The sequence below is a fragment of the Arachis hypogaea genome, chromosome 5, assembly GCF_003086295.3.
Source record: "Arachis hypogaea cultivar Tifrunner chromosome 5, arahy.Tifrunner.gnm2.J5K5, whole genome shotgun sequence".
Taxonomy (NCBI): Eukaryota; Viridiplantae; Streptophyta; class Magnoliopsida; order Fabales; family Fabaceae; genus Arachis; species Arachis hypogaea.
Window position 1 is genome coordinate 115,530,514 of NC_092040.1, and position 20,603 is coordinate 115,551,116.

The following is a 20,603-nucleotide window of genomic DNA, read 5'->3' on the forward strand; positions in this document are numbered from 1 at the left end:
TTAGTATACAGCCAGAATGCCACATTATCAACATTTAGATAACATTTCTGTAAGGGACTAACGAAAATGTACTTTTTTGAATTTCAGGGATTTAATTGGTTATTTTAAAAAGTCGAGGACTAAATTGAATAGCGATTTGAAATTTATGGACCATTTTGGACATTTCCTCGTTATTCCTTTTTCAAAATTAGCTGCTATAAAAGATCTTAAATTTCATATATTCTACATTACACCAAGGCTATTAATAGCCATCAGTTTTCCATGGGGTATTTCTAACTACAATGTTAAAGAAAACTAAACTATAGAAAGGGATAAAAGCACATTCGTAGTAAGAGAATTTGTCTATTGAGTAATTCAATTATTGGACGACTTGTGCTCCAACAATTCAGTCTTGTATCTTTCCTTATCTCTCAGCCCTTTCTCCTGATAAACCTGCATGACATTTTACAAAAAGTCATATGAGAAAGTCTTGGTGATAATTGCAACTTCTAGCTTCGACACATTTCTTGAGATTAGAATGTTTATTCCACAAAACACACATGCTTATAGGCGAACATTACAGTACTACTTTCAATTCACAAACTTTCACAGAAGTATATGTATAAAAATTTAAAGCACCAAGCCTTTATCCAAATGCAAAACTGAGCATCAGTACCTGTCTTTCTGCTTCTGTTAGATTGTTCCATAGAAACCCAATCCTCTTACTAATCGCTCTCTCTTCACCATGGAATAAGGGCCTCAACCTGGCATAATTCTCAGCAAAGAAGAAATTGTAGCCACTCTTGTTTGACTTCGGCCGAGATGGATCGCCTAATGCCAATCTAGATTTCTTTCGATTCCGTGAACCATGGACACCAACAGTATTAGAACTCTGGGACAAACTGATGGGAACATGGTATAGAATACCTTTCACCTGTTCAGAACCCAGATTCACTGTAACTATATAACCACCATCAAACTTCCCATCAATTGTTCCAGGCACCACAGAACCAAGCTGCTGTGTTTTACCGGCTGCATATAAGAAAGACAATGCTTAGCGGTTATCACATATTCAAAGCATATTGCCTAGTAGGAAGACACAGACTCTACTCTACATCCACCACTGCTGTTATTCCAAGAAGCATGAGAAGTGAGCAAAAGCAGACAGAGATACAAGTGTGCATATGAAGCAACCAAAGCAGCAAACAAATCAGATCTAAATGCTCCATTCACTAATCCTGAACATGCAAAGCATTCAAAGCAGTACCTTCACCAAAGGGTGTGGAGCTATCAACGAGACTCCTATTTGCAGGATCTGGATATACCGTATAAGAAATAACTTATGCGTCAAAAAAGGAAAAGATCACAAGCATAATTAGATGGGGGAAAGAGAGAACTTTTTTTGTTTCACCAGGTGTTGAGGAAGGAGGGACTTGTTTCCGAAAGTAATACGCTTGCTCAAAGTGATAAAGCAATGATAGATAGTATCTGCGCACCATAAATGATGCGCTTGTAATAGTCTCTCGAAACTTGAAGCCCACAATCACATCCTTCCATTTGCGTTCTACAATTACCTACATGTACTTTAGAAAAAAACTTAGGAGGAATTACTTTAGAAAAGTCTTACAAAAGGGAGAAATGAGAAATCAATATAAAAAAGATTTCAAGATACTGAGCAGAATCATAGATAAATTGCAATCATAAAATCTTTGCCATCAGCAGAAAAGATCCGGCGAAAACATGGAAGTGATTTACCGTGACATTAAAGGAACTCTGAATTTTAGCAATTAGCAGAGAATAGAGATATCAAATGCATACCTTTTCAATACCACCACGAGATGTTACTTCCACGAAAAGGCGATATAGATCTAGTGGCCTTCCTCCTATGGTGGGAACCCTAAACCAACAAAAAGGGGGGAAATTTGTCAATTTCGTCTAAGTAATTTTTGCCATCATGTACACTACTGCACTTTCATTGCATAATCCAACTCCATTATCATGTTTTAAATTTGGCTACCACGGGCAATTTTTCTCTCAGGACACACCAGAAAACAAGCAAAGACGACAAATTTCCATAAACTTAAAATAGAAAGAGAAAAATTAGAAACAAAAAGGAAAAAAGGAAGACGTACTTAAATTTAGTGCCGAATGATTTATGAAAAGATTCAAGCTTATCCCAAAAGAGGTTGGAATCACGGGCAAGGTCGTCGTACAAAGCCGTTGGTGTTGGATAAGCTTTGGTGGCTGCGTCGGAGGATTTCTCATTTCCGTTTGGTGTGTCTCTCTCACTCTCTTGCTGGCACCAATCGGTGGAACCTTGAGCTGAACTAGTTGTCATTTTTTTGTCTTCGCTAAAATAACTAAAAGTAAAAACACCCTATTTCATAGATTGCTTTAGCTTATCTCTACAAACCTTAAGTACTATATATTATATTTTTCATATAATATACCGCATGTCATTCTAACTTATTGATATTTTGATATCAAGCGTATTCTTGTCAATTACAGTGCATATAAAAACGTTCTTATATTTTAATAATTTATAATTGGGTTTTCATATTTTTAAAAAATTGTAAGTATTTTTTTATGGTAAAAAAGTAAATATTTTAGGTGTATTCTTGTAGAAACGTAATTGAAAATAATTATAAACCGTAAAGTTTAAGAACCTGAATAGTAGTAGTGTGCAAGCTTTTGATCTTAATTGAATTTGATACCAATTTAGTGGTAGGGGTGGAAAACGATTGTACTAATATGCAGAACAACCATTAAAGACTAAGTGCCAATTAAGTGCCTTTTCTTTTTGTTACGAACTTGAAAGCAGTTTCAGAAAGGAAAAAAATGGCATTCTGAAGGGCAAATTAGGGAACTGAATTAAGATTGGCCAATAGAATTATTTGATTCCCTTTATTAAGAATAAAAGACATAACAGAATAAATTTTATTTGTAATCCTTTTAGATCAACTATTTTATTTGTAAACCTCCGTAAATGGAAATATATGAATCGAATATATAACCATGATCAATAAAACAAAAGGAAACTTCCTTCTTTTTGGTTCCAGATTGAATATTAAACATTAGCCAAAAAAAAAAAAAAAAAAACTAAACCATGATTACACTAACGCTAAGCTAGGGTGAATATCTGCTTAAGGCGTATAATGTAGTCTTGTCTTTGTAGGTTTTGCAAATTGAGCAACGAATCTGCTTGAACGATATGGAGCCACAAACGCACACGTGCATGAATGAATTGATGGTGCGTGGAATAGTAGTTATACATGGGAAAGCAAGGTAAATAAGGTAGCAGTTGATAATGAAGAAGTAGAAAAGATATACATAGATGAGTAGCAGATCAGAGAGAATATAAATAAGAAATGGATGTATTTGACTCATTGAGGAAAGAAACTAGGATCATAGCCATTGCTGGAGGTGGCCAAGATGTAGTAAGCAACGATGTGGCCGAGGGATCCCCAAGCCAATACATCAACAAGGTTGAATCCCACAGGATCGTTGGATTTGAGGATGCTGACGTACTCCTTGGCACGCGAGTCACCAGCCTCGAAGTGCGTGATCCCGTTCTGCTCCGGCAATCCTTGCTTGGCCACGTTCTCCCTCTGGAAGTTGAAGAACACGAACCTCCCCAAGAACAGCGACAGCCCAGTGCTCAGGCTTATCACCAGAGCTGGGCTCAGCTCAGCTCTCACGCCGCCACGTGGAGGAACCACCCTTCTCACGCCGCTGCTGCTTGACAAGCTCCTTCTAATTGTGAGCTGCCTCAGACCCTGGAAGCACACGCTTGATGGCTTCTGGTGGATGGTGGGCGATGATAATAAGGCACGATGATGGGTACTTGATATCATCATGGATGATGCTGAGGCTGCCATTTTCTGCTTGCTTTGCTTTCGCCTTTCTCAGAGTTGATGATATAGAGTGGTTGTGGAAGCCAAAGATAAAGATAGATGCTTTCTCATTCTCCACCATGGAATCCGGATTTGCCTATGACTTGCCTTACTTCTATTGGCTCATTTTGGATCACATCTTCTTCCTTTTACATCTCATTATTTACAAAACAATTATTCACTCAATAACTTCTTCTATGGATAAATTAGAATTTAATTTTGATTTACATTCAGTTTTTTATATAATTAATATAAAAAATAATTATTTTTAATAATATAATATTATATAATTAAATACACATATAAAATTATTTTATATTAACAGTCTATTAAAATTAAATTTTAAAAATGATTCAATCATATTATACAAAATATATAATAAGAAATTTTATATATTGATATGTTTTTAGTGATAAAGTTATTTTTTATTCTTCCTTCTTTGAAGGGGTGAAAATTTGATATTTAATATTTAGTATTTAATATTTAAAATTATTTTATGTTACCAATATATCAAAACTAAAGTCTAAAAATTATTCAATCATATTATACAAAATATATAGTGAAAATTTTATATATTGATATGCTTTAGTGATAAAGTTATTTTTTATTTTTCATTCTTTGGAGGTTTGAAAATTTAAGATTTAATTTTTAATATTTAAAATTTAAAATTAAGAATAATCGATAAAATTAACTTACGAAAAATATCAAAATTTAATATTTAAAATTAAAAATTAAAAATTTTATTTGACATTAAAATTTATTATCAAAAATAATTATCATATATTTTTATACAGATATATATAATTTAATTTATTTTTTATATTTTAATATATATTATATATTGATAAGTAATTTTGCTATATACGTAATTGAAAATTGATATAGAATAAGTTAAAATTTACGGTTATGCTATGTTACCAACAGCATATCTGCCAATTTCTGCCAACTCTTATTTATAATTGTGTTTTATGGAAGTGTGTTCGTAGATGTGTCTAATAAAAATGTCTTTTTTATAATTGTGTTTAATAGAAGTGTCTTTATAGATATATTTTCTGGATATGTCTCTTTATATATGTATTTAAAATATATTAATTATTAGACACATCTACTAACACACTTCCATAAAACACAAATATAAATAAAAATTGACAGAAATTGGCAGATAATATGTTGGTACCTAAACTTTTCCTAAAATTTACTACCAAAAGTCAATTGCTGACAAACTCTTTCAAAAACTCGAATATAAAATAAATAAATGAATCCACAAGAAGTCAACAAGTGAACAGATGTCATTTTAAAAATCAACAAATAGAGAAACAGTAAATGAAGAGGGTAAAAAGGTAACGAATGAATGGAGCGTGATAATTAGCGATGCAAGTATTGGAAAAGTAGAATTAGCAGTGGTTCTAGATAGATCCATTAACCAACTAGGAAGCAAAGTGGGAGTTCCCAGTTCCCACGGTCTCATCAGTCAACAGTGAGCAGCGATTTGATTAGTAATTAATTAATTAAATGAAAATGAAGAGGATGAAATAGAATATGAGGAGGTGTGATTATCTTGCTGTAACAGCAACAACTGCAATCGAGAGAGGGGCATGTCGATGGTGCTGAGGAGGGTGTGGGAACTGGTGTCAAGCACGTCGAGAGGGAACGTGGATGGGAGCGGAGCAGAGGCGTGTTCCCGATCCGATTTGGGAGAGCTGGAGCAGCTGCCGGGAGACATATTGTTGCAAATCCTGAGGGAGTTGGGGCCCAAGGATGCAGCCAAGATGAGCTGCGTATGCAAGGCTCTCAGATGCCTCGTTTTCGACAATCGTTTGTGGGTTCACTTCCTTCAGACCCATCACCCCGACCCTTCTTCCGACTCTCTCTTCTTTGCTGAGGCCACCTTGAGCTATGGCTACCCTCTCCCTCTTCCGTCAGTATTATTCCACTTTCATTCTTTCAATTTTCATTCCTTCTTTCCTGCTTTCTCATTCTTCAATTCAATTACAGACCTTTCCATGCCCGCACCCCCCAGCTCTCCTTCAAGCATATTTATGGCCAACGAGCACGCGTTCCTGGTTCCGTTATCATTGATGGTTAGTCTTCCACTCCACAACTTGCCTCTCTCATCTCACCTTCTCACTTTTCTTAATTCCAATCTCCATTATTCTCTAGGCGGTTCTGGCTATTGCAAATTCGGTTGGAGCAAATATGCCTGTCCATCCGGCCGATCAGCAACGTTTTTGGTAATCATTTTGTTCGATCTGTTTCATTAGCCTACGAAATATTCATGCAAATCATACCAGCTCATTTATGCGGAGTCCCCCTTTCCCTCCTTTCTCATGTTTTTGAGATGCAGGAATTCGGTAACATCGAGTCTCCAATGTATACTAGACTACGACATTTTTTTGCAACTATATATAACAGGTATACACATTCTGATAATCAATTGCACATGAGTTAAGGGCACTGGGCTATTCTTTTGCAATCATTGCTTAATCTTGGGGCTAGAGAAATATTGTTACTTTGGTTTCATGTGTTATATATTGCTTTCTTTCTCTGCACTCTGCAGGATGCAGGTGAAACCAAATACACAACCTGTTATTGTTTCCGTACCAATATGTCATTATGATGGTCAGTTACATTTTATGACTTACATTCGCTAGTGATTTTAAAAAGAAAAAAATAAACACAAAAGAGTGCACTGACTTCTATAATGTAATATAACTTATATAACTTCGTAGAAATTTTTTTTTCTAAATACATGATTCTCCAACTGTATAATGTTAATCTGTTCCCTCATTCCAGATACTGAATCAGCTAAAGCATCAAGACGGCAGCTTAAAGAAGCAATATATTCTGCCCTGTTTGACATGAATGTTCCCGCTGTTTGTGCTGTCAACCAGGTAAATGAAAATAAAAGACCCTAGATAAGGTCCAGTTACAACTTACTGTAATTGTGGGATCACGTTCGAATATGCTTGCACGTGAGTTATGAGTATGATATCCCTTTTCTGTAACCTCTTTCATGGTTTATATGTAACTGTGTTTGTTCTCTCAAGATCTCACGTATATCACTAATGTCCAGCTATCCCCAAAGCCTAAATTTTGAATTGTATACTCGTCGATAATTTTTATATCTAAATGGCCTCTCATGCAAGAGCCCTTTGGGCTTGAAATGTAAACAATGCATGGGCACGGGCACATGCCTAAATTCAAGCTGGTTCTTCAGTTGAAGTTTAGAAGGTGAGAGTGGTAGAATTCATGCTCAAGCACAATAGAATTATTACTCTTAGATTGTTCAGTCTGAGGCTCTAGACTTAGAGGCAGAAACCTTGTTTACAACTAATCAATTATCATTATGCATAATATGAATATAGTCGTCCACGGATTTTTGCGAAATATAGCATTGTTTCTTCTGATTATTGTCAATGTTATTTCCATATTTACTTATTTTCTATTTTGTAAAATGTAGGCAACTCTAGCTCTGTTTGCTGCAAAACGTACTTCTGGAATAGCTGTTAATATAGGGTTTCAAGTCACATCTGTAGTTCCAAGTATGCTCTAGTTTTCTTCTTGCTCTTTCTATTTTCTCTCAATAGAATTCGCAATTTTTGCTTTTCTTGTGTGATTTACCACCAGTTGTTATACAAGTTGGGAACAGTTATACTCAATGCTAAACATCTCTCTTTCAATGTACAATATTTTTTGACTTTGTATGGCAGAACCCAATGACTTTTCTTCTTCTTCATTGGTGTGACTCTGGCCTTTATTGTCTTTCTGCAGTTTTTAATGGTAAAGTGATGCGCAGTGTGGGCGTGGAAGTTGTGGGACTGGGAGCACTAAAACTTACAGGATTTCTGAGGGAGAAGATGCAACTCAACAACCTAAATTTTCAGTCTTTATACACTGTCCGCACATTGAAAGAGGTACGCGTATTGTGCTTCATATATATTTTTTTTAATTATTGTTGAATGGCGATGGGAGTGTTGGCATTGAGTTTTTAGATCTATTTTTTCTCCTTAAAATTCTTCTCACTGAAGTTGTTGGGTGTTTGTTGGTTACCGGGCAACAGAAGCTGTGCTATGTTGCTCTTGATTATGAAGCTGAGCTATCAAAAGATACACAAGCATCATTTGAAGCTGTTGGAGAAGGACGGTTTACACCTTCAAAAGAGCGGTTTCAAACTGGAGAGATCTTATTCCAGCCTCATCTTGCTGGAGTGTAAGTTCTTATAATGCTTTACCTGTATTTTGCTGGCCTTTTTCCTAATGCTTTCCATGAATTACCATGGGTTTATGGTGAGCGTAAGTTGTGCTTGTTGGAATAGGCAAGCAATGGGTTTGCACCAGGCCATAGCTCTTTGCATGGAGCATTGCCATTCTGTGGAATTAGCAGGTGACAGTGATTGGTACAAGACTGTAGTTTTATCAGGGGGTTCTGCATGCTTACCAGGTTTGGCAGGTAATATCCTTTTTCTCTTTGCTGAGATGAAATTTACTGCTATCTGGTACATTGTCCGACTTCTAAGTTCTAATGGAGTTCTGATTGGCATGGTTCTTATGCAGAAAGGTTAGAGAAGGAACTAAAGGCCTTACTTCCTCCCTACATATCCAATGGAACCAGAGTCATACCTCCTCCATATGGTGCCGATACTCCTTGGTTTGGAGCAAAGATCATTGGCAATGTAAGATTTCCACTACCTTGCAGATAGATATTCAAATTTAGCATGTTGCCGAGGTCATTTTATTTCATGATCAATTTCAGCTGAATTTTTGAATTTTCTTTGTAGATTTCTTTGATTTTAATATTTGTTTGATAGTTTCATTTTGAGAAATCAGTGTGACGTGGCTGACTGTATTCTTGATTGGCATATAATGCAGCTGAGCACATTTCCTGGTCCATGGTGTGTGACAAAGAAACAGTTCCGACAGAAGCCGAGACTCAACCTCATTTGGTGATTCACCGGTCTCATCTAAATCTTTTTCTGAATGTAAATTATTCATCCTCCTCCTGCACAACAGCAGGAGTGAATTATATAGCAGGATTTCTTGTATGCGTAAATAATGTGACTTTTTCTTTACAAAAGTATAGATGGTAAATGGGCTGATTTATGTACACAACAATAATAGGATAAAAAATTATTCTTATATTGCAACTTGCGACGAAGCTATAAATAAAATTGCAGTCAACAAAATGAAGGATTCGATGTATCACAAACGATGTTATGGTAGTGAAATACATTGTTATGATTTTTCGGCTACCACCAAGGTCTTTAGTCATTTGAATGGACGGGTTTACCATTTCGTCTGTGTGTAATAGGGAAATGGATCATCTCCAGTTTTTTCAACACTTGACAAAATACATTGTAATCTCTCACCTTTGATTTTAATAGTGGGACCAAAAATAAATAAGAGAGAGAGAATGATGAATAGTTAGATTAAACACTGCACACCATCCAATTTTTTATTCACTGGAGAGGATCCACTCCCTGTGTAATAGTGTGTAGCTTTTAAATATAATCTATTGTGTTTTTCTGTACATGAAACTTGGTGTTATTATTCTACTACCCTCTTAATATTATCCTTAAGATTTTTTTTTGTTTTTTCATAGTACTTTTTAGTTTGGCAGACAAAAATTAATTTGTTACGGATCTAACCACTCGACTAATCTAAATTGATTTATTTTCTTTAAGAGTTAAAAGATGATGTTCAATGAGTAAAAAGAGAGAGCTAGGTTGATTAATTATATTTTTTAAAAAATGGACAAATATATATAAAAATTCAGATACAAAATACAATTCTATTCGAATTATTTAATGAGTCATACTTACACATGAATCCTATGTTCGGGTAGTGACATCTACCACTCTATTAATAAGAGTATGTCTTCGTTAGCAAAAGTGTATACAGTGTAATGATTTTGTCCAATCTGACATTGTTTTCATGAGTGATGTAACTCTTTTTATAATAATAATAATAATAATAATAATAATAAAATTTAATTATTTTATTAGTTTTTATAGTTTCATAAATTTATAATTAAATTTTTATATTTTTTTTCTTTCAATTAGATCTATACACTACTTTTAATTTTGTAATTAGATTATTTTCATGTCAAAAAGTTAAAATTAGCGAAATATCTCTAAAAAAAATACGTAGTCAAATATTTAATTAAATTCTTGATTATAGATACGTTCAATTTGCGAAGAGATATTTTATTAGTTCTAACATTTTTTAGATTGATAAAGACCTAATTGTAAAATTAAAAATCATGTAAAGATCCAATTAAAAAAGGAAAAAACAGTTAAAAACTTAATTATAAATTTAGTGAACCTATAAAAATCAACATAATAATTAAACCTAATAATAATAATAAAAAAGCAACAAATAGTTTGGTCTTTTAGCATTTTTGATTAACAGATGCTGATAAAAATTTCTCAATTTCATACCTTCACAATGCAATGTCTTAGCGAAAGAAAAAAAAAAGTATAAACTTTTCATTTCTTCATGTTGCAATAATTAGAAAACCGTAACTATTTTAAAAATTACGGAGGGCAACAGCCTATACATGTCTCCTAAATCCGTGACTGATCATTAACATTTCTGGGTTTCGCAATAGGAAAAGTATAGGGTACCAACATATTATCGGCCAACTTCTGCCCACTCTTATTTATATTTTATTTATATTTGTGTTTCATGGAAGTGTGTTCGTAGATGTGTCTAATAATTAATATATTTTAAATACATATATAAAGAGACACATCCATAAAATATATCTATAAAGACACTTCTATTAAACACAGTTATAAAAAAGACATTTTTATTAGACACATCCACAAACACGCTCCCATAAAACACAATTATAAATAGAGTTGGCAGATACGCTGTTGGTAACGTAGCGGAAGGAACCGTTCACAATAACACCCTAATAATAAAAGTTGAGATCATGATTCTCTGAAATTAACTATAGAACCAAAAGAAAATGCAGTTTTTCTTCCTAAGATGTTAAGTATGTTGCGCACTGCGCACATCTTTTAGGAAAATCCAAAGAGTAGTACTTCACAAATCACATACAACTTGTCAAACAATTTGGTTTTGGTCTTCACACATGCATATTCTACTGCAAATGTTTTACAGCATAAAAAAAAAAATACCTAGTTACAAATAAATAACCGGAATAAAAAGAGAAATAGATCCTCTCAATTTTTTTAACATTGTGGGAACAAAGTGTGATCTCTCACCATTAATTTTATAAGTAGGACCAAGAATAAATATGAGAGAGAAAGCAATGAAAGGTTAGAGATCACCCTTTACACTCTCAATTTCTTTTAACAATTGAGAAGATCCATTCCCAATAAAAATATATGAGTAGGCACATTCTTTTTCAGACAATATACAAGTTCCAAGCAAGCTTGCAACTAGTTACCAACACTCGCATACAGCAGAGCTTACTACATGGAACTGTAAAATCGAAAAGGGGGAGACTAATCCGATTGCACGCTAATGTTTTGAGCTTTAGCACAATCATGTTGGTATAAAAAAAATGAATGAAAATTAGCCACTGAAACATCAGAGTAACAAAATTAAGAAGCAGGTTGTGATCATCAGCAGTAGAGATGGCTTATGTATAACTTGATTTGCTGTATCATCAGAAGATGCCGATGGCGGCAATGCAGGACAGGCAAGACCTTCCTTCCCTTCACGGCACTCGCTAGCAAAGAGGCCAGGAGGGTATTGTCCATAGAGATTAATATAACTGAACATGGTTGAAGCGCAATCATTCTGTAAATCATTCAACACATCGGCGTAAGGGCATGCAAATTCTTTGAATGCCCCACAACATTCTTTCGGTGGATAATTGGGTCCTTTGCATTTGCTTATGATTATTGTGTAATTCGCGAACTCGAAATTCACAGAACAACCTGCAGATTCCGGGGAAAACCAGTATCATGAGAACAGCTTGGCCCAGATTCCATATATATTTTAAACAGACAGGTGAGGAAAATTAAAAAGAAAAGAATTTTCTTTTGTAACAGCAATTAGGGGTGTTCATGGATCAAATCCGATCCGCATATCCGCGGTATTTATCCGAATCCGATCCGAAATTTGCGGATATGGATCCGATCCGCAAGGTTATGGCATCGGATCTGCACACTTATAGGATCGGATTGCGGATTTTATGTAGGTATCTGCATATCCGATCCGCAAAATAAATAAATAAATAAGTAAATATTTTTCTTATGTTTTATTTCAACTAATAATTATCATATATGTTGTATTATTTTAATTTTATTATTTAAGAAAAATGTGTTTAACATTATTTTAAGAGTAAACATATTTAAAAGAGTAGAAAAAAAGAATTTTATTAATATTTTTTTAATAAAAATAAGCTATTAAAAATATTTTTATATTTTGCGGATATATCCGATATCCAATCCGCAAATGTGCGAATCGGATCGGATCTAAACTTAAAAACTGCAGATATTGAATTCGATCCGATCCGATGATTTTAATGCGGACCGGATCGAGATTTTAGCCATATCCGATTCGATTCGCATTCACCCCTATTCTGCAATGAGTTTGCAAACAAACCAAGACAAAATTGGCAACTATAAAATCATGATTCATGAGGCGATACTAGATGAAAGACATAAGAAAGTGATTAAGACACATGCCATGTGGCAGCACTTTCCACTTGCCTTGTGCATTTGATAATGAAAAAGTATAGGTAGACAATGAAAATACTAAATATTGTGAACAATAGATATATCGGATGTTTATGTCAGTGTATGGATAGTTATTTTAATATTAAGATTTAGGTAAGATTTAGGTGGATAATTTAAAGGTGTAGTATGTTTTTATTTGATTGGTAGTTTTTCATGTTGTTTAAGATAGTCATTGTTTACCTAGTACTCCACATTGATAATTGATATCACCAAACTCTAACCTTTCAGGCTTCAGCATACACATAACAGTTCAAATGTCACGGCAAAACCAAATTGCAGCATGCTGAAAATCCTCTACAGATCAGAGACACAGGCAATGCACTAGATTTGCATGAAGTGATGAAAATATACTAAGAAATCCTATAAAGATGGATATCTCAAATAAGCAATCAACAGAACTGAAGTAGTTGTTTAATAGCAATCATTATTCAACTATTCATAAGTATTTGTGCTGTTTGTACATACAAGAGCTTATCAGAAATGGCAGATCGGGTCACATTTGAAGTTAGAGTTATCTCTAAACGAATAATGAAAATCCTCATACAGAGCAGACTGATCTCAACAATAAAAGGAAAGGAAAGAACAGCATAAATCACTAGATAGATTTAATATAGCTATGTCCATATAATTCATTTACTTGTGTTTTCAATTTTTGAATAAAAAATGTTGGTAGATCCAAAAGCATAAAGATGTTTAAGAAATTGCAAACCTCTCTTAGCCTGAAGAAGATGGCGAGCCGTATGCGCCTGAGAATCGAAAATTGTGTCTGTAATTAGAAAACCCAAACGTCAGAAGAAGAAAAAAAAAGGAGTCAGCAAGAGCTTGAAAAAAAGAAGGGAAGTGAAGGAAGTTACCAGAAAGAGAAGCGGCAGAAACGGAGAGAGACATGAAGAGAAGAATAGCACAAGAGAGACAGAGTGGATGATTGAAAGGCATAGCCATCGTTGCTCAGTTCGTCTGAGCAACACAGAGTAGATCTTCTTTTGTAACCACAAGTTAAATTGAAAACCTCTTTAATTTTGGCAAATGAAGAGAAGAAGAAGCAGCAGCAGCAGGTAATGGAATGAGAGTGTGATGTGACTGTGAGCTCAACTCAAATTGCAAACAGATAGATGACAGAAAGACACGATCCCTTCAAATGGCTGACAGCTCGGAAACGCGCAAAACTCCTTTTCTCCAAATCCTCCTTCCTTCCTTCCTTCCCACTATTATTTTTTATTTTATTGCAAACTGGTTTATTAAATAAAATTTGGTAGTAACTTTTTCTTTCTTTACGGCTTTACCTAATGTTTGGCGACCAAAATTTCTATGATCTTCTACTGTACTGTAGTGAAGGGAAATTTTACTTACTTATATACTTATTTTGGTCCTTTGTGTTCAAGTATCCAACTATCCAAAATAATTTGAACGTTTAGCTACTAAAATACCGATATGAAACCGTTTATTCATAGATGACAGATCAGTGTACGTTTATTATTATCATTATTTGAGGCAGATTATCCACCAAACCCCTTGATTTTAAATGAAACAAGCCAGCAACCTGCCTCGCATTAATTCAGCGAATCCGTTTTGCCATTTGCCACCGTTACTCTCCCCATTCCACAACAATATAATCTCGTTATTCAAATTATAAAAACCAGTTGCAAAAGCAAACTCATGTAGTAATCCAAGGAATATACATCACGCTAGCTGATACTTTATAAAAGAAAATTCTATGGATTTCAACTATCGCCAGCTGTTACAATGGTTACCGAACTAGCGCTTGCAGTATTTTATGTTGACTACGTACTTTTTTCTTTTAATTATGTATAATAATTCTCCATTCTAATAGTCATCACACTAAAACGACTCCTCCCCCCCCCCCCCCTTTTTCTCTCTCTCTCTCTCTCTCTCTTTTCTCTCCTAAAATTAATGGCATAACTCAGTACAAATTGTTTGAAATTGGGGAATGATAATAAAGGATGAGAGGAGGGAATTTTTCTTTTTTATTTTTCATTTCATTTTTTCCTTCCGAATTTCCTGTAATGTGAACTTTAATGTCATCCATCATTCTCTGTAGTAGTGTCTAAAACTGAGTTAAACATCTTGTCCCTGCGTAACTACAAATTCTGTCATCTATTTAAGTATTTACTGTGAAAATTGACCCCCACCAAAAGGGAAAAAAGATTTATGAGTAAATCTACATTATATATTTATAAAACAAAGTGGACTGTGTCCCAGCATGTTTAGACCAAAATGCCAAAGTGTGTATCCATTTGCCTGACCAAGTCTTCAATTGGTGTGGTGCCAAAGACAGGATCCTGGTTCAACAGAATAGCCGCCTCTGCTGCAATAATAACCGTATATCATTAATACAAGTATGTGAAATCATCAAGAGATCACTAGGATCCTCTTGTTTGCAACCATTTACTCGAGGCAGAGAACAAAATAATCGGAAAACCCAAAGAACCAACTTACCCGACACCTTGACTTCTGCATGTTCTCCAGCAACTCGGATATTTCAAGCTGCTTCATCACCGCAGCATGTAGCACCTGCAGTAAAACCAGGATTTTAAACAACGTACAATCTGTGATAAACAAAAGTTCTAGATGACGGCCAAAGTATACCCTCTTGGTCTTCTCAAGGTCAAACTCAACACACTTGATCCTATCAAAGGATTGCATGAGCATTTGCTCCTTCTCGGCAGGCATACTATCAGGTTTCTTGTTAAGTTCCTCGAATACTTTTTCTAGTCTCTGAAGACGTCGTTCACAAGGAAGAACATGTTCTCTTTCAGAAGATGCTTCAACAACTGCTGAATTGTTAATATTATGCTCCACAGTAATTGATGGGTGAACAATGTTCTGTGGCCTCCAAAATTCAAATCTTAAACTACAGAAGAATGCAATAAGTCTTTCAAAGAAAGATGTCAGCATTGTTGACACGTACATGAAATTTGTTCTCTCTACTTTTTCCTTAACTATGCTAAACCAAGTATCTGACAACAAAACAAAATTAGTGAGATTTCAGAACATTAAGACATGCTGAAACACTAGTCAGTGATATCAATTAAACCTATCATGAATAATAGCCATCAGGAGTTTTCCAACTTCCCCATCCAAATATAAAGGTGTGCAAGTAGGGTTCCACACAGCATGATCATACCTTCTGATTTTGTCATACTATCAACATTCCCCATATCAGCAGTTCGCAATGACTGCTCTAATGTGGGGGGAGATTGGTCACTTTCTATCATTTTATCAGGTGAAAGAGCGCTATCATCACAGCTATAGTATCCATTGAGATCTGATGTCCTGACCTACACATTGTCATAGGAAAGATGGTGAGCTCAAGACGTATAAGCATAGATAACATCCATGAAATCTGTGAAGATAAGAAACATAATTGGTAATTTCAAAATAAACCAGAAGATGAGGCTTCAAAACTGACCTCTTCATGAACCGGGGGTAAACAAGGATAAGGACAGCTCCTTTGTCTAAGGGGAGAGGAGTAACCATCAATATCAGATCCTGATTCTGCTGTTGACATATCACTGCATCGTCCCTGGAAGTTGAGTAAAAGAATTCAAAAACCATATAATAATACTAAGTTATATGTGAAGTAGTTGACGTTAAAAAGTCATATTCCCAACTTTGCATGTCAAGAAGACTGCACTTGCCTTCAGTGGGTGCAATAGAAAATATTTCTGTTGTCCATTGGATGCTCGGCTGGTTTGCCTCACAAATGTTGCATCCTCGTTATGTACAAGCTAAAATCAGAATACGTACATTAGTTGCCAAATACTATCTCCGTAATTCTAAACCATGATACATTTTCAAGAGCTCACAATTAGGGACTAAAACTATATATATAAAAGGAAACATTACCTTCATTATATCAGGATCACTCCAAGGACCCTTGTTAGACCTAAGACATCCACCTTCATTAGGACATGTGCATGAGCCACCCAAAAAGTCTGGCAACTGACTGTACAAATTCATTTATAAATTCCAAATTAATTAAAAATTAATAGAACTTAAATGAAGTGAGTGTGACGAAGGCACAGATATATACCTAGAGTCGATGACTTCAAGTAATTTAGACAAAGCCTTGGGTTCAAGAATCTGAAAATTTTAGAAATTAACATAAAATCAGTGGCAATGCGGGAGACGTGCATATGATATACTATTAGCTGGATGTTACATTCTCTACCTGTATTTTCGCAATAGTTTTGGAGTCAAGAAATTTCTGTGCAGCAGGCCAAAGCATCTTCTTAAACCCCGGACCAGCATTGACGACATACATTCGATGTAGTGTCTGCAAATTCCATGAAAAGTTCTATACAGAAAGGAACAGGACTAACTATACAAGTTAATTTTGGAAGGGATGGGACAAAAACCTCAGGATAGTAATTGTTGTCAATTTTTGTCATGGAAGCCAAAAGATTTGCAGCAGTTCGGGTGAAATTTTTCATTCCCTGTACCATACATAATAAGTGCCAGGTCAATTTTGATCAGACAAACCTTCCAACAGATAAAAGCAATGCAGTTCCTAAAATGAAGAAACCTGTCCTCATGTTTGATAGAATGCTAAGGTATAGGCATTAAGCACATAAACTAACTACTACTATCTGAAAGCGGCATAAATTACCAAGCAGACAAGGAGAAACATCAACAGAAATACCCCATCCAGATATTTGCAAAAATTTATCCCACTTCATTATTTTGTGTAATGAAACATACCAAGCCTTGTACATCCAATATTGTCGTCGTTGAAGAGATCTTTCTTTTTGCTGCAATAGAACATGCTGGAAATTTCTCCTGTAGAGTTCTTTCAAACTCCTGGACATGGTATTTCAAATATCGATCTATTGTGGTGATGCGCATCAGGCGGCTTGGATGAGCTTTCCCAAGCCTTTCAATGTAAACTGGCCTACCCTCCCTATCCACTCCATGGTACCCCTGAGGATAGTACTGTAATACCTCTTCCAGCTCTTCATATTCAAAATCCTTCAAAGATCACAATTGCATTAGAGCCAAATAAAATATGTATCAAGCATCATCTAGCATAGCACACATGCTGAAGATAAAATATTTGGATATTACAAAGAGTGCAATTTGTTCCTATGTAGCCCAGTCTTCCTAAATTAAATTTATAGTTCCAAGTATGAAGTTCGAAATCAGATAAACAGACATAATTTGTGTTATTCACTTATTTGTTACACCATTAAACTATTCAGTCTAAAGCAACAACTATTTTTTAAGGTTGCAAGACATAACATTGCTATCATTACCTCCAGTATAGTATCAGTTCCATATTCCTTGCGCCAATTAAGCATTTCTTCCCACATCTGGATTGTTTTCTCAATGTTAAAGTCCCTGGCTTTCAAAAACCTACCAGGAAGTAAAGTGTGAGCCTGTGAGTTAAAAGTTAACATTCCAATAAACTATAACAATTGACGTTTTGTACCCTTTAAACAGGAAGTGAAATGATTGGGAAACAATTTGCCACAGGGAGCTAAGCTAGTCGTCCACTGAGCGATGGAAGAACTTTAATGAAGTGAGGAAATACCTCAACAATGTATGATAATCATCATGCCTGGGAGGTAAAGATCCCCTATCAATTAGCTTTTGGCGGAATTCAAGGACAACAGTCTCCTCTTGTGCATCACGCACATCCTCAATGGATACTGCGGGAACCCTATAATCAATCTTCTTTTTCCCTCTTTTCTTTAGGGAATGAGTAAACTTGGATGAAGCAGTCATTGCTTTCTTCTTGAGGGTTCCAATTTTAGACCGCTGCCTTTCATCTTCAAAGTACTCAACATCTGATCTTCTCTCTCTGATTTCATCATGACTACATTGCCCTTCAGAGCCTTTCACAGAAGAATTTAGAAGCAAGAGTGACTAATTAGAAATTAGATATCATGACGACACTTTACAACCATAAAAAATTAGACAGCAGCAGAGACAGGATAGCATACCTGACATGTTTGGCGCAACAGAAAACCAAAAACAGTTTTAACTGTTAAAACGATGAAATCAAATTCGTAGCAGAGCAGACCCTTTCATGATTTCCAGCTCCAGAGATCACTGCAAACCAAATCAGATGTATGAATTTCATTTAGAATACACAATAATAACACATTTCATTTTCCTAATATATGATCAAGGCAGCTAAACAAGTTATGGGATTGAAAGCCACAGCATATCACACATCTCTACATATTGCCTAAACTGCGGAAACCGAACACAAGCCTTAAAAAATTCTCTAATTACAATAAACTACTTCATCAAGCTGTTTATTTGATTAGGACTGATACATCAAGAATCTTATACAGAGAAATTTAAACAATAAAAAAAAGGAGAGGATAAATTTACAGCTTCATAAAATTGACACGATGTAATACCACTAACATCTAGAAGGAAATCTATCAATAAGGAAAAAAGAATGCGAAAGGCACTGTTTATGAAGGAAAGAGAAATTGAAATAGTTGTTTAGCTGCCTGAGCTCAATAAGAAATGTAGAAATCTAAGAACAGAATCAGCATAGCGAGGAGAAGCAAAAGCTATTGAATCGAAGATGGGAATTCCACCTCAAACAGATTTGGGAAAGAAACGAAAGAGGGTTGGTTTGGGCGTTAAAAAAGGGTGCTTGCTGCTGAAGTGAGCTCCAGAAGGATGTCAAGTTTGTAATGTGAGCGTTATGATTAGACGAAGAAGAAGGATCCAATATCATGGGTTGGATCCGCGGTAGCATTTAATTTATTTATTTTGATTTATATTAATTATTATTATTATTATTATTATTTATTTATAGCTCGTTCACCTGACACCTACTTTACCCAAAAATAAACGCATTGAATTGGGTTCAGTTCACTTGGCATTTGCCAATGCTTGTTTTCTTCGGATCTCACTTCTTTTCTTTCAAATAACATAACCGACAATACAAACTACCCCAACTACCTCTAATCTATATGGTTTTTGCGTCGACGGAATTACAGAAAGAAAGAGTGGAAGCGAATGCGTACCTCTTCGGAATTTGATTTCGACAGAGAGAGAGAGAGAGAGAGAGAGAGAGCAAGTGACACGCTACGTTAACGCTGTTATGCGACTATAACTATGGATCCATCTGCTTCCTTCTATGATGTCTATTATTATTATTATTATTATTATTATTCTCTCTTTCTTTTTCTATATTCCTTTATTCCCCTTTTTCTTTTCTTCTCTCTCTTTTCTTTTTTAAATAATTAAATAACAATATTAATATAAGCTGATATTTATACCATATGTTTTAATTGATTAAGGTGTTTGATGTTTTCATCCCTCAAAAAGATATTTCCAAACACTCAAAATAGAAGAGATTCATATATAAGTAAATTCTCATTTCTTTCAATAACTTTTAGCCAAGTCTAGTCTGTTATTCAAATTAATAGTAATTAGTACTAAATTTAAAATTTTAAATATTGATAATTTTATCATGTTAAAAGAAATACCACTCTTTTCAGTATATATATGGGTTACTCTGTTGGTATTCAAATTTTGTTCCTTTATTCAACTTTCCTTGATCTTTTCTTTTCAAATTAGAAATTTAATCTAGAAAATAACTACTCACATGACATCTTAATTCAACCTTTCTTATTTTTTAATAAAGCAATTAAAAATGAAAATCAATAGACACTATTTGTTAGTATATATAAAGTATATTCCGACTAGAGATATTTAATCTTCGTTGTTCCTATAAATTAAACGACATTAAAAATTATACATATGAAATAATTTATAGAAATACATTAAGTTTATATATATATATATATATATATATATAGAGAGAGAGAGAGAGAGAGAGAGAGAGAGAGAGAGTTCTCTATAGAACAACTATCATGAAATTTAGAGGATAAGATTATATATGTTTATCGATTTGATTTAATTTGATTTTTCGCTTTAGAGATTTTTATGCTGATGATCCAAATCAATAAGATACTGGTTGTACCACATGAAATTAAGTAGCTTAAAATGGCAAGTGAAGTTGAATCTGC

General features: G+C 34.7%; 5 protein-coding genes across 11 annotated transcripts; 1 reads left to right on the top strand and 4 right to left on the bottom strand.

Annotated features, from left to right (window-relative positions):
* Positions 1-177: 177 nt before the first annotated feature.
* Positions 178-2,317, bottom strand: LOC112803124 (high mobility group B protein 10). The gene is made up of 6 exons (XM_025846615.2): positions 2,112-2,317; positions 1,798-1,876; positions 1,391-1,553; positions 1,247-1,294; positions 656-1,011; positions 178-432 (listed from the first exon to the last, which is right to left on the bottom strand). The coding sequence occupies exons 1-6, from the start codon at positions 2,315-2,317 to the stop codon at positions 355-357; spliced, it is 930 nt and encodes a 309-aa protein (XP_025702400.1). The 3' UTR covers positions 178-354.
* Positions 2,318-3,265: 948 nt separating this feature from the next.
* Positions 3,266-3,930, bottom strand: LOC112803125 (photosystem I reaction center subunit V, chloroplastic). The gene has a single exon (XM_025846616.3). The coding sequence runs from the start codon at positions 3,855-3,857 to the stop codon at positions 3,363-3,365; it is 495 nt and encodes a 164-aa protein (XP_025702401.1). The 5' UTR covers positions 3,858-3,930; the 3' UTR covers positions 3,266-3,362.
* A 44-nt stretch (positions 3,931-3,974) lies between these two features.
* Positions 3,975-9,077, top strand: LOC112803127 (actin-related protein 8). 2 transcript variants are annotated; one of them, XM_025846618.3, is made up of 12 exons: positions 3,975-5,790; positions 5,868-5,953; positions 6,033-6,103; positions 6,217-6,284; positions 6,430-6,491; positions 6,666-6,763; positions 7,333-7,414; positions 7,644-7,786; positions 7,933-8,081; positions 8,188-8,321; positions 8,426-8,544; positions 8,741-9,077. In XM_025846618.3, exons 1-12 carry the CDS (start codon positions 5,468-5,470, stop codon positions 8,816-8,818), a joined length of 1,413 nt encoding a protein of 470 aa, XP_025702403.1. In that variant the 5' UTR covers positions 3,975-5,467; the 3' UTR covers positions 8,819-9,077. The 2 variants fall into 2 exon arrangements, with proteins under 2 accessions (XP_025702403.1, XP_025702402.1); XM_025846617.3 differs by having other exon boundaries at positions 5,240-5,790; positions 6,211-6,284.
* Positions 9,078-10,891: 1,814 nt separating this feature from the next.
* On the bottom strand, positions 10,892-14,448 carry LOC112803129 (GPI-anchored protein LLG1). Its single transcript, XM_025846623.3, has 3 exons — positions 13,440-14,448; positions 13,295-13,351; positions 10,892-11,781 (listed from the first exon to the last, which is right to left on the bottom strand). The coding sequence occupies exons 1-3, from the start codon at positions 13,525-13,527 to the stop codon at positions 11,429-11,431; spliced, it is 498 nt and encodes a 165-aa protein (XP_025702408.1). The 5' UTR covers positions 13,528-14,448; the 3' UTR covers positions 10,892-11,428.
* Positions 14,449-14,547: 99 nt separating this feature from the next.
* On the bottom strand, positions 14,548-19,791 carry LOC112803128 (phosphatidylinositol/phosphatidylcholine transfer protein SFH13). Of its 6 annotated transcripts, none has more exons than XM_025846621.2 (15): positions 19,596-19,791; positions 18,549-18,657; positions 18,137-18,440; positions 17,859-17,958; positions 17,308-17,574; positions 16,965-17,042; positions 16,778-16,882; positions 16,640-16,689; positions 16,453-16,552; positions 16,245-16,334; positions 16,016-16,129; positions 15,731-15,884; positions 15,193-15,563; positions 15,043-15,117; positions 14,548-14,908 (listed from the first exon to the last, which is right to left on the bottom strand). In XM_025846621.2, exons 2-15 carry the CDS (start codon positions 18,553-18,555, stop codon positions 14,891-14,893), a joined length of 1,833 nt encoding a protein of 610 aa, XP_025702406.1. In that variant the 5' UTR covers positions 18,556-18,657; positions 19,596-19,791; the 3' UTR covers positions 14,548-14,890. The 6 variants fall into 6 exon arrangements, with proteins under 6 accessions (XP_025702406.1, XP_025702405.1, XP_025702407.1 ...); XM_025846620.2 differs by having other exon boundaries at positions 14,548-14,911; XM_025846622.3 differs by having other exon boundaries at positions 14,548-14,911; positions 18,035-18,440; positions 19,596-19,741.
* Positions 19,792-20,603: the final 812 nt, after the last annotated feature.